Source organism: Diadema setosum, chromosome 1 (genome assembly GCF_964275005.1).
Source record: "Diadema setosum chromosome 1, eeDiaSeto1, whole genome shotgun sequence".
In the NCBI taxonomy this organism is placed as follows: domain Eukaryota; kingdom Metazoa; phylum Echinodermata; class Echinoidea; order Diadematoida; family Diadematidae; genus Diadema; species Diadema setosum.
In genome coordinates this window covers 39,761,356-39,774,909 of record NC_092685.1, presented here as the reverse complement: position 1 = coordinate 39,774,909, position 13,554 = coordinate 39,761,356, and the positions used below count along the sequence as shown (strand labels likewise).

At 39.9% G+C, this 13,554-nt stretch overlaps 1 protein-coding gene across 1 annotated transcript in view; it reads left to right on the top strand.

Moving 5' to 3' along the window:
- Positions 1-12,932, top strand: part of LOC140236053 (calcium-independent protein kinase C-like) — a 134,243-nt gene extending 121,311 nt beyond the window's left edge. Inside the window, exons 11-15 of the mRNA XM_072316030.1 lie at positions 3,840-3,994; positions 4,933-5,071; positions 5,772-5,960; positions 6,644-6,790; positions 8,813-12,932. Of these exons, the coding sequence (XP_072172131.1) occupies positions 3,840-3,994; positions 4,933-5,071; positions 5,772-5,960; positions 6,644-6,790; positions 8,813-8,986 (804 nt within the window). The 3' untranslated portion in view covers positions 8,987-12,932. The remainder of the gene's footprint in view (positions 1-3,839; positions 3,995-4,932; positions 5,072-5,771; positions 5,961-6,643; positions 6,791-8,812) is intronic.
- Positions 12,933-13,554: the final 622 nt, after the last annotated feature.

Sequence of the window (13,554 nt, the reverse complement as noted above, 5' to 3'; positions counted from 1 at the left end):
TGTGCATGCATCAAATCGTGCTACGCTGGACAGGCACTCCAACTGTCAGAAACAACCTTTGCTCTGAAAGTGTCTGTGTGCAACTTAAATGCAGTCTGTTGTTGTAAATGCTGTATGTAGGAGAGGTGGCCGTGATATTCACAGCCTGTGAGCTGTTGAATTAAAAATCAGTGCCACACATTCACTTTACAGAGTCATGGCCCCATTGCAGCGTTCTCTGCACCGCCCTCTCTTCCACGCTCTGCCCTCCTCCAGTTCCACGGAGTGTCAGCATGGCCGTGGAGCAGAACGCCGCACCCCCTCTTAGTCTCGTTCAGCAAGAATTGAGAATTAAAATGTGCACCAGGGGACCGAGGAAAGCTCACAAAAGCACAGAGACAGCAAAGAAGATGCTACAAACATAGAACACACCGTGGTCACATTGGCCAACTGCTGCCAGAAAGTGATGCTGCCAATTTGTCCAATCCTTACTGCCGTTTCAGTCCTCCCGATGGCTGTTTACAAAAGACGAATGCCCAAATATCAGTCCCCACACTCATGGCATTTTGCCCTGTCACTTTCTAATTGATTTGCCTCCAATTCCTTTTTGTCCTCTCAATCCACAAGGGTAAAATATATGTCGAGAGAAGTTTTTAATCTATTTGATGCTCTGTGTTCCATCAACTAGACTTAAAAATTTAGAACCCTGCAGCGATGTTTGAATAATACATCTGGGCGAAGACAACAATGTTGCCACAGTTTTCCTATACCATTTCACTACCCCCTCCCCCATCAATGCTTGAGGCATTTTATGTGTGGTTAATCCATCTGTCTGTTGAAACACCTCAGACCTTTTCAACTCTGTATCTTTAAAAATAAATGCAGGGAAGATTTTTCCTGCTATTTGGAAACAATGTTTTGTTGGGTGTGGATAAACATGTCACACTTCAGTCCAGTTTTCATGGGGGAGTGAGGATCAGAGTCAGAGGTCAATGAAAGCTTGTCAAAAAAAGTTGCCATTTGTCTTGTGTCATTGCAGCCAGTGATAATTACAAGTATGTGATTGGAAGGAAAATGTATTGCTGTAGGTATAACTCAGTCAGACCGCAGCGCCCTAGTTAATGAGGCATACGCGCACATTTTACTTACAAGTCTCGTTCAGCTAACATGCTCTCAGAGTGTGCAACATGAGCGCAACATGAGATTTGGCGAGATTTTCTAGAGGGTCAACAAACAAGTGAGCAATTGATCAGGTGACAAACTTAGTGTCACTTAGTATGTGGATAAATAGTCATATGAGATTTCACTGTTTATTTCCATTTGAACTTTTTCAAGTTTGCATGTCATTGTATAAATCTACATTTCATTGAAGGTAGACGTAAAACACTTACTTTGGAGTGAAGGGCGTTTGACATATAGCCACATGTTGCTGGCTCCTGACCCGTTTTCGAGCTAAGGATATTCGTAAGTCGAATTTTTTGACAGATGATAAGTTAATGGATTATGGAAATATGATCTTGTTAAACTGAAAGGATATGTCTTTTCTAAATATGTGATGATATTTAGTGTTGAAATCACAAGATTTTCGTTTTGAACAGCCAGAAAGCAACACAGCACGTATGCATATGAGGTGCACGCACGGACTCCTCTTCCATATAGCATAGAAATGTGTGGAGCTCAACGCATGCACAAGCGCGCAGGGAAAAGAAGGCGCCTGGCCGCACTCGCCTGATCACCCGACTCGCTTGCGATGATTTTCCAGCTGCCTGCCCACCCACCCACTGCTGCAGTTCACGCCATGCCTGGCCCACTGGCGCATGGCTTGGCACCCTGGTCATGGCCAGTGCAGCTGGTCCAGCATGACAAATGGGGGTAAGGCTCCTAGATGTTACGCGGGAGCGTGATACGCACAGGCTACTGTGAACATGTGTGGAGATGGCACTCAGTCAGACAAGGCTTTACACGCAACATGTCCCAGATGCGTATATGACAGCACTCCCCTGGTGCTGTTGCCATGAAACCGATGAAATCGCTGTCTTTGGAGTGACATGAGCTAAAGTTTTGCTGCTTCCTGACCCTTTTAAGAGCTAACCTTGTGATCTGTTATATAATTTAGTGAACACATACTTCAAGGGAGTGAAAAATATGTATGACATTTGTCTGAAAGCTTTTATCTAGATCCTAGAGGCAGACACCTGAGTGACATAAAAATTATCATAATCTGGCATTGGTTTCTGTCCTAATTTTCACATTTTCTAATTCGATTATCTAATTTCAATGTAATTCTGACCCTGCTAAATTTCTCTTCTCCCCAAAAACATTGTTTGCCAAAGAAATCCTGTGATATCTAGAGAGCAAATTACAATTTCCTTGAACCATGCTCTAGCTCATTATGTATGCAAGTCATCTTGCGTTCATGCATAAAAGATTGGAAAATAGAGCACTTTTCCGTGCGCTGCAGTCTGACTGATCTAGGGATATATATGCATGAAGCAATAAAGGTGAAAGGTCAAAGTTTATCATTGGTTACTGTAAAACATGATATATTCGCGGCATGGATTTTTCGCGAATTGGAGCCGACGACCTACTTCGTGGCATGAAATTTTCGCGAATTGCCACTGGCGTTCAATGCATATAGTGTAGACAAGAACTTTCACGTGCATTTTTAATTTCGCGAATCTTGGCACTCGCGAAATTCGCGAAATTAAAATGCATGTGAACATTCCTCGTTTTACAGTATCAAACCTTTGCCTGGTATATCACTTTTCAGTTGTGACTCTTGTAAAGAATTTGATAGTGGCAAATTGATTCTGGAGATGTCTTTGAAAGAATTTGTGTAATTGATTGTAGTAATTTTGGGTGAAATATCACAATTTCTTGGAGAAATATGAAATATAAAGGAAGTTCATTCTGTATTGTTATTTTGAAACTAAAACTGACCAGCTGAGAATGTCTTCCCGTTGTGTGAGCACTGTTTGTTGTATAATTATTTTCAGTTTACAAACATGAACGATATTATGAAGTGACCAGGAGCAGTCATAATCTTCTGACTGCAATAAATTTCAAGTTTCTTTGCTGTTCTCTCATCCTACATTTCATTATAAATGTTGAATTTTGACATGGTAGAAATTTTGATGAATTTCAGACTCTATTGAACAAGCACTGACATAAGAACATGCAAATAATTACGTGAGATACCTGGTAAAACTAATTAACTCATAGAGAACTAGTCCCGAGTGTACTCGGGCAAGTGTTTATGGAAAATGCATGTTGTAGCAAAATGAGCCCGTCCTCAACGGGCTAATGCCTATGAAAGATATGTACAGAAATTTGCACTTGGAGAATCATAAATGTATGAAGTTTTCTGAAATTTACCTGTGCAAAAAGAGGAAATAGATTACTCTAGAGTTTCTACTTTTACAGTGTACACCTTTCTGATAATATTGGTCGTGCAAAATATATTTTGAATATATTTTGATATAATTGTGGCAAAGTGTGATATGTAAGAAGCAGAGAAGTTAGGCACTTGTGTTAAAAATTGATTTGCTCAAGTTTTTCATAAATTCTCATCACATTTTATCCAGGTCTTTGCATTGTGTCTCTTGTCTAGCTTGTTGTTTTTTGCACCCGTACCAATGTTCATTTCTGTGCAAAAGATGTTTATTTTTCATTTGTATTTGTCTGCAATTTTTTTCTCCTCCTAACATCTCTTTGATTCATTTCTCTTTATCTGTAACAATATATAGGAAAAAATGTAATAAAAACATATTTACCATGAATTAGTATGCCTATCATTGCTAAAATACCAGAAAATCATGCCTCAACTCTTTTTTGTTTCTTTCAATTTTGTCTCTCTGCAGGACCGATTATTTTTTGTTATGGAGTATGTCAACGGTGGTGATCTAATGTTCCAAATCCAGAGGGCCCGGAAATTCAATGAGCCGCGGGCCCGCTTCTATGCCGCCGAAGTCACGTTAGCATTAATGTTCCTTCATCGACATGGTGTAATATACAGGTGAGCCAAGGTATTTTGTGTATGTAGATTAAAATAAAGATTAATCCTTCAGTGCAAAGTTTTATTGGAGAAAGGTTAGATGAAACTGGCTGAATTCATCAAAATAGTGCAAATATCAGAAATAAGTTCAGAAATCTGCTACCTTGAGAGAAATACAGGGACTCTAATCTTCGTAAGTGTGTTGCCAGTTTAAAAAAAATCAGTTGTTGATAAGGATGTAAGAGGCTTAATAAGATTTAGCAACTTAACAAATAATTATTTATGAGCAGCAAAGGTCTCGAATAAAAAGAATTATTAACTTTAACTTTAGTGCAAGACATGATAGAATGATGATGCAGATCCTAGTCAAATGATTGGTTGATAGCATTCATATGACCAGGCATTTATTTTGCTTAACATGCAATTTTACTTATGACCAGTCATTAGCAAAGCATAATGACCGGTCTTAAGCATTTTCAAGTCGCAGTGGTTACTTGGAGATTTCATTGTTTTACTTTATGCTCGCAATGAGAGTGCTATATCAAATGACAAGGATCTGTGTCATTGCTATTTTGTTTATAAAGCAAAAAAATACACATCATTTTGTTTAGTCACTAGTATAAGTACCCACTCTCAATATCTTAAAACAGTCCAAATACTCTTATCTATTGCCTTGGGCATGTTAGACTATTCATTTGTATTATTTGCATGCTGGCAATAGGTTGTTAACATTGATTTTAAAAGATAGAAACAGCATAAAAAGCAGAAAAGTGTGTTAACTCGGCCTTTATCTCGTCAAAGGTACACTTGGATGAATTGGCTCTGGTTCTGAAACCTATGCCAATGTTATTGTTGCTTTACAGCTTGTTGTCCAAGTTGCCTATACACTCATCTTCATCACTACCATCTTTCCACTATCTCCCCCTCCCCCTTCCCTCCCCTTCTCTCTCTCTCTCCAGGGATCTGAAGCTGGACAACATTCTACTAGACATGGACGGCCACTGCAAGCTGGCTGACTTTGGTATGTGCAAGGAAGGCATCCTGGATGGCCGCACCACGGCAACCTTCTGCGGAACTCCCGACTACATCGCACCGGAGGTGAGTGAGAATCGGGTCGCTGGTCTGTTGCCACGGAGACAGTGATCAGCTGTGACAGTTATGCCAGCTTTCTCTCACTCTCCATTTCCTCCTGCTATATCATCATAATGTATTTTTGTATTACTCTAAGTGTGTGTGTGTTGTTTGTGTGTGTGTGTGTGTTGTTTGTGTGTGTGTGTGTATATATATATATATATATATATATATATATATATATATATATATATATATATATATATATATATATATATATATATATTCATATACCTGTATGTATGTATGTATGTATGTATGCATCCATGTATGTATGTATTTTTTGTATGAATGTGTGTATGTGCATAGGTATATTTTAGAATAACAACATACAAAATATTCTTCAGTTTGACCAAAAAAAAAAAATTGCATAGTCTGTCATGGTAATGTCTGCTCACAACAATACACATTCTACAAAAAAAAAGAAAGCTAAGAGAATCTCTACAACTGTATGTCTTTGTTTGTCTATTTCTTCATAAGGTGCCAAACAAATAACTACAAAGATGCAGGGATGTTTATGTAGTTTACCACCAATGCAATGGAAACATTTGCAAAGTTTTATCAATACTTATATAGGAAGCTGTGTGGAGCTCTTAAAGAGAAAAAAAGCAGCGACCCAAATTAATCAACACCTCTTTGTGCCCCACATGGTCATTTTGCTCTGCAGATCCTCCAAGAGCTGGACTACGGCCCCTCGGTGGACTGGTGGGCCCTCGGGGTCCTCATGTATGAGATGATGGCGGGCCAGCCACCCTTCGAGGCCGACAATGAAGACGACCTCTTCGACTCGATCCTCCATGACGACGTGCTCTACCCAGTCTGGCTGAGCAAAGAGGCGACGTCCATTCTTAAGGCTGTGAGTCCCAGGGAGTTGGGTAGAAGCTGCGCGAAAGATGAGAAGGGTTTAAGAAAGGCACAGAACTGCCAACTAGTACACTTTAATGATATTTATTGTGTGGGGTGTTTTTTTAATTTTTTTTTTCTGAAACTTGGTTTAATTTGCATCGCATGGGCAATTTTTCTGTAAATCCAAAATATGATGATTACTTTCAAAATGTCTTCTCTTTTTGGTCTGCAGAAGTTGGCAGCCCTGAAGATGTATGGAGGGGTCAAATGTTGATGGTGGGGGGGGGGGGGAGGTGATGGGAGGTTTCTAGGAATGAAATAGCTGTTTAGATGGGATTACTGAACTTCAAAATAGCATTGGTGACAGTGGACTAATCGCACTTCACTTTTGCATGGTTGAAAAAAGAAAAGAATAGATGAATTGATATCTTGTAAGGTTACAAAAAACAGAAATAGGGAGATAATGAAAATTTCACGAGGTAGATTTATTAATTGAGCAGTGATTGATATATAATGATAGAGTGTGATACCATTGGTCATTTACATTATATTTCATGCTCATGCATGTTGCGACTGTTGAACAACTGGCCTTCATCAACAAAAATTAGCACCAATTTTTCAGTGTTTTAGTAGTAGGCCTGGTAAGAAAAATATATATATGTTTTCATCCCTGGTTTCACTTCTCTTCGGCAGTTCATGACCAAGAACCCCAGCAAGCGTCTTGGCTGCATGGAGTCCCAGGGTGGGGAGAGGGCCATCCTACAGCACTCCTTCTTTAGGGAGATCAGCTGGCAAGACTTGGAAGACCTCAAGGTGGAACCACCCTTCAAGCCCAAGATTGTAAGTTCCTGTCTCTCTCATCTCTCTCTCTCTCTCTCTCTTTTCTTCTGTAGTACAAGTACCCTGTGTCATTCCGCCACAATGGTAAAAGGGTTCTGGGGCAACTACCCCCTGGACAATTACCCCAGACCCTTCCCCTGACCCTAACCCTAATCCTAATCCCGAACCTAATCCTAACCCTAACCCAAACCCAAACTCTAACCTAAGCTTAACCCTGACCCTAATTTTTACTCTATCCTTATCACTAACCAGTATAAGGGGGATAATTGTCCTCAGGGGGTAATTGTCCTGATACGGGTGAAAGTAATTCCTTCAAGTCAACAAGTTTTTGTGTCGAGTTGTTTTTCTTGCCACTGATTGATGAATTGCCCTACATTGACGTACATTGTAAATAAGCACCACTTATTCATAAATTTGAGTAGATATGCAGTATCCGCTGCCTGAAGGGATAAGAGCTAGCACTGGCTTTTGGGAGAAAGCTCGGCAGTGTAGTGGATATGACACCTGTCTAGCAGTCAGGAGATGATTGGTTCGAGTCGAACCTCAGTATGTATGCCCATGAATTGTTATCATGCCTACTGCTAAAACAATGAATAGTCGGTGCTTATTTATGTCGATGTAGGGCAAGTTGTCAATCAGTTGCATTAAAAAGTGACTCTTTTGTTATTGCTGGAAGCTGCTACATTTTCCATCTTCAAGCCCCAAGATTGTAAGTTTCCTTTGGTCCTCCAGTCACACGAGCACACTGTAGTATTCTCCACGGATAGTAAAATGGATTCTTTCAGTTATCTTAGAGGCTGCCATGTGTTTACCCTGTCACACCCAATGGGCAAAGTTTCTCGAGGATGATAGTTCAGCTGAATCCATGAAGCTGCGTCGTCCTTGTTTTCCTTCATTCCTTCCTCTTGCCCCCACCTACCCCATTCATTGCACCAATGGCGGCCAAGAAAATCAGTTGTAATTTTGAAAAGCAGTTGTAATTTTTGAAAAGCTTTAGCGGCTACCAAAGATGAAGCAAATGTGGGTCTGCTTTAGACTTTCCTCGAGTGTGCACAAGTTACTTCTGTGAAGATAGGGCTTTGCTTGCATAATACCCAGTCTTAAAATCTTGTCGAGGTGTTTGGCTTCAAATGCAAATCCAAACAGGCTTGGGTTGACTTGAATAAATGGAGTAAAATGAGATGAGAAGAGTGATAGAGGTATGTTTCATCAAACTCAGAGATAACTTAAGAAAGTTATGAAAGTTCAAAAACATGCATATTGAAAGAGGCGATGATGACGTGACCCTGTAACTTCCCATTTTTTGGGTTGTTCACAAAATCATGAAATTCATGACTTTTGTGGATGGTTATTCGACTGCAACCTCCTTTCCCACTAAAAAGTCAATATGTTGTGAAGGATACTCTGTACTCCTATTGACTTAATGTCAAAGAAGGAAATTTAACAAAGGTTTGTGACACTGTTCGAAGATTCCAAGACTCCAAGACAGTCCTTATTTTTGGTCTGATATTGATGAAACCCCTGTTATCCAGTTCATCTGATTTTAGTCCATGTATTAAAGCCAGCCCAAACATGATGTAGAATCACATGTCAAATGCATCAATTGCTATGCTTTAAATAAGAAAGATCCATGGTTCAAGCTGTGTCGTTTGGTAAGCAAGGGTTTTTCCAATCCTCTCTGTATATCCATATACTAGAAACTTGGTACAGTATTTATTTTGCGTTAGCTCAGCAGCGTCTCTCCCTGATCCTGCAGGAGGCTTCCTGAAAATTCAGATATTTACCTCTGCCAAGGAAGGAAAAAGTCTGCACTGTGAGAGTGCTTTTCTAGTTCTTTATGTCTTGGATGGATGTATCATTACCTATTGAGATGCAAGTAACACACAAGAACCTCCCTGATTGCTTTTTCGATTGTGCCCTGATTTTTCGGGAGGGTTAATGTTGGCAGCCCTGCTGTGTGTACCAGAACTTGTCACCCTCTTACTAATTTGTGCTCCATATGTTCTCTTCCACCTCCCACAGAAAACTAAGAAGGACTGGAACAACTTTGACACTGACTTTACCAGGGAGGAACCCAAGCTGACACCAATCACCAGCAAGATTGTCGAGTCCATCAACCAGGGCGAGTTCTCAGGATTCACCTACACCCGCCCCACTGCCGACGAATGCCAGGCCACCACCACGGACATCGACTAGAGCCAGCGTTCCGACCGGTCGACTGACGACAGGGCATCTTTTCACAGTGGAAAACACACACAGAAAAAAAAACAAAGGAGAGAAAACAAAAGTATGTGACGGCCGTCGTCTTCATCATGCAGCATCAGTTATCCGGAAGACAAGAATCACAGGAGAGCCAAGAATGACAGGTGTTTTTCTAGCAATTCTTAGATACTTGAACGAACGTGGAGGAAGGCGCTGACGTGCAAGGTGGAGGAGAGGCTGAGGTTTAGAGCGGCTCGCTCACGACAATCACCGACATTTTGTGTCTGAAAATCGCCAGGCGAGGCTTGTGCAGACAGAGGGAACTTTGAGAGATGGAAGGAGAGAGAAAGAGAAAAAGAGGAGTGGGAATGTGTCTTCATCAGACAGAAACACATGTCTTTCTCATCGAATGGACTTATTAGAGGTAGAATAAGTAGTGTTGGCCACACCTTCCCCACGTCAGTCTGCACATTGAGTGGTGTTCCCGCGTCACGCCGTATGCCGTAGTTTGCAGTAGTAGTGAAAAGAGGGTGATCTTGTAGTTATCATTATGGGGGAAATAGTGAACTAATGAAATAGTCTTGACAAAGAATTATGCAACCTTTACATTCTTCTGTTAGTTTCAGATGTAAAGTGGTGTGTGAGTGTGAGGGGAGAAATCATTGATGTGTTAACTGTAATTCCTAGGGCGCATTGCTTGGCAAGCGCTTCAAAATGAGGGTTCTAAGTGTCTGGATGTTTTTGAAGCAGAAGCGTTGTGACAATCCTGTATGTATTTCTATCAACTCAGCAAAGAAATCCATGCAATATTCAGAGTTTTCTGATCGTCACCACATAAGTGGTATCTGTCCTTAGATTATTGTGCCATAATTTTCATCACTACTCAGATTTTGAGTAACCGTGTGTTTTCAAAGGATATAAGCTTGTGTTTTATCAATCAAGGCTCCAAGCAATAGTCACGTGCATTGAATCAGGAAGGTATTCTGCATTTATGGCACACATTTTTTTTTTTGTCTATTCCATAAACTTTCTGTAGAATTTGTCGATTGTGACAAGCATCACTTCTTGCATATTGTCATGCTTGGTATCCGAGAGTAATATTGGCCTTCAGGCAGTAACAGCATCTTGTTGGGCTACTTATTGCATTTGGTATAAAAACAAACAAAAGGTACTAATAACTGAACAAATTATCAGTTTGTATCCAGTGTAAACAGATAGGCATGAGAAGTTTTGGAGTTCATCATGTTCTGTATGCAGTGAAACGTGCTTCATAGAAGCTGCAGGGTGCGATGAATTTGAATGGCGACTACGCGAACGTTGGCGTCTGCGTGCGTCCGGGGGAGGACGAATCTCATAAAGACGTGCTGGAGGAGTAGAAGTATCTAATCCATCATGTTAAATCAGTTCAGATTCTTCCACTTATCATTCCAATATGTGAACACAACATGCCCAACCCCAAGAAATTCCAACATAAACTATTTTGGAGTGATTTCTCACGCATCCAGTCAAAGTCTTGTAGAATGACTTGCCATTATTTTCTCATACTTTTTGATACCATGGGAATCTCTGTGTCTCATTCATGATGGCAATTGGACTTTTTTTTTTTTAAACAAATGCACAGATAGGGAAAGAAACCAACTGAAATGTCCATGGATTGTAGTGGCCCAGAAGTAAAGGGATATTTTCATGTAGTCAGTTCATGCTTTTCATGAATTTATACCTTGGCAGGTCTAGGTGAAGGGGAACTAAAGAGGATTTTCAACTGTGACGGTGATTTTTTTTAACCTGCATACATGGGAATAACTTAGACGATTTCAAAGATCTGAAGAGTAAACTAACTGGAGAAAGAACTGATTTATCTCTTAGGATATGAAAACAGGAAAAAAAAAAATGACATGCAAGTGAGCTTGTAGCAAATATAGGTAGCAAGTTGGCATGTGTACTTGCAAGAATAGTTTTAATGATCACAATTTGGTAGTCAAAATGAAATTAGAGGAGAGAGAAAAAGAAAAGTTCACATATGGGAAGGTTATTTGTGCCACGACCTTTATTATGTTTGCGTAGATCTCATTCTGGAACCTGGCGCCACTCTATTGTTAAGGATGAGAAACCGAAAAACAGTAAGTGTATGTGTGTGCTGTGTATGGGAGCTATAAATATCGTGTCTCATGAATGGGAGGAACAAGGAATCCCACGTGTGAGCGACGTTCTTTAAATACTATGATAAATTCAAAAATATGGCAGATTTGACTGCTAGAAAATGTGTAATATGTGTGTACATATGTATTTGGAAAACAAAAACAATGGAAAGGCACAAATGTGACTACATAATGAATATGCCAACGTGTATATATCATCATAATATATATAAATATATATAAATCTATAAATATGAATATATTATTTCATTATAAGTAGTAATGGAAATACGATGTCTCTCTTTGTATTGATGGTGGATTATTTATTGAACTCGGAGGCAAAAAAAAAAAAGATGTGTTTTTCGTTTTCTTCAAATTCCTCCAATGTGATAAAATAATTCGCTGTTGTCTTGCTGTATTTCTCTGTTTCTTGCCATCACAGATGCAATCTTCTTTTCATTTTATCTCATGTTTTTTTTTTATGTTTGTGTACATAATACGTGTGATCGACTGACTTTTAACGAAAATGCATGTTGCAATATCCTGTCCAAGATGACAACGTTTTTTGACTTTCTGCCGGTTTCTGACACGGGGATGCGGGGAAAACTGTCGGTGCAGCCTCTGAACGTAGGAAAACGGTTTCCCACCCGAACGGAGTGGATCTTGTTAAAAGGAAGCACTATCTCACAGACTATTTTTGACTGACTGAACATAATGTAGAGAGCAGTTTAGGTATGTGTGTGTATGTTTACAATATCATGTGTGCTTTCAGAGTTGATTTGGGGAGAAATGGTTCGCGCTGAAATCTTTGCCTTCAATATTGGAGAGGCCATCCACATTGACCTTTGACCTCAACACCTGTGTGATGTATAGTCTCGGGCGTGTCACTCCTAGAGATGAAAGAAGAGTGTAGCCCCTTTGCCAAGGGTAAAAGTTCACTTTCAACTCCCAAGTGCCATAAAATCAGTTCTTATTCTGTTACATCTCACAAGTAAACACCACCAACTCTTTTCTTTTTATCTGTCCCAAAGTGTGGAAGTATTAATAGAACTTGTATCATACAGATCAATGTTCCCTCAGGATAACACCTGCCATCTAAATGTCCTCTTGTAATACGTTCCCATTAACCCCTCGATGACTAATCCAGGGTATACTCAGGCAGATGTCTTTGGGAAATGCGTGTTACAGCAAAATCAGTTTTGTCCTCAACAGGGTATTTAAGTCTGACCTGTAGAGAAAGGAGCAACTCTAATGTTTTTCAAATGTTAAATATCAGATGTGCTTTCACAGGGCAAAAAGAAAAAGAGAAGAATACAGAGGGACTACAGATAAGGAAAAAACAAAACAAAATATGTTATAGAATGGGTGGCGAGAATCCTGCGATCTCATTGGTTGAGAGCTATGTGTTGATTTTTACTGGCCGCACGCTGAGTCACAGTGGTAAACATGTTATCATGCACTTGTAGCAAGAGTACGCGTACTTGTAACAAAGGTTCGCGCACTAAGCAAGCGTTCGCGCACTCAGTACGAGACGCCTATTGGCTAAAACAACCATGCATCAGTATTTACTGATGCATGGCTGGCCGTGCGTCCAGTAAAAACTGATTCATGGTTTTTGAGCTCTCGTCTATGCCAAGCCAAAAGAAAATGCATCCAGTAATTTTGTCATCGGGTAACACGATAGAAAAATGGGTTTTTGGCAAGAAAATTACCCATTCTATAAATCAGATGACGCACATGTCTTTTCGTGCGTCAGTCGGAATATAGTGTGCATGCGGTAACTATGGAATTTAGCCTAAACCCACTCAGCTTCACCTCGTGGGTTAAGCATTCCATAGTTACCTTATGCACACAATTCTGACTGACGCACTCAGACCTGTGCGTCATTTGTATAATAACAACATTGCCTTTATACAGCTCTTTTGTTTCTTTCTTTGACTGGAATTTGTCTGTCTTCATATGAATGTATAATGACACAGACGCCCGAGGGAAATCAACCTTGATCTTATTTCTGCTGTGACACATTACCAAAGCTAGACTACATGGCTCCAATGATTTCCTCTTATTGATCTTGAAATATGTAATTCTCCAGCAGTTTCAACTACATAAATATTTGTGTTTTTTTTTTTCTTGTTCTATATAAAGTGAACACATTTGAACAGATGACCTACAAGTAACACACATACACAAATACACACACACACACACACACATGGTAGAAAGAGCACTGAATGACTACAGGGTAAGTGGGGCATATCTCTTTATCAAAAATTATATATTAGTAGCCCTTCTGAGCCTAAAGTAGGTTTAATTAAAAAAAACAAACATACAGACACAAAGAAAAAAAAAACAGACTTCAATGGCCGCTTGGCATACATGGGAGTATAGATGGGTCAGCAACTTATGGCTTCTAGGACTGAGATT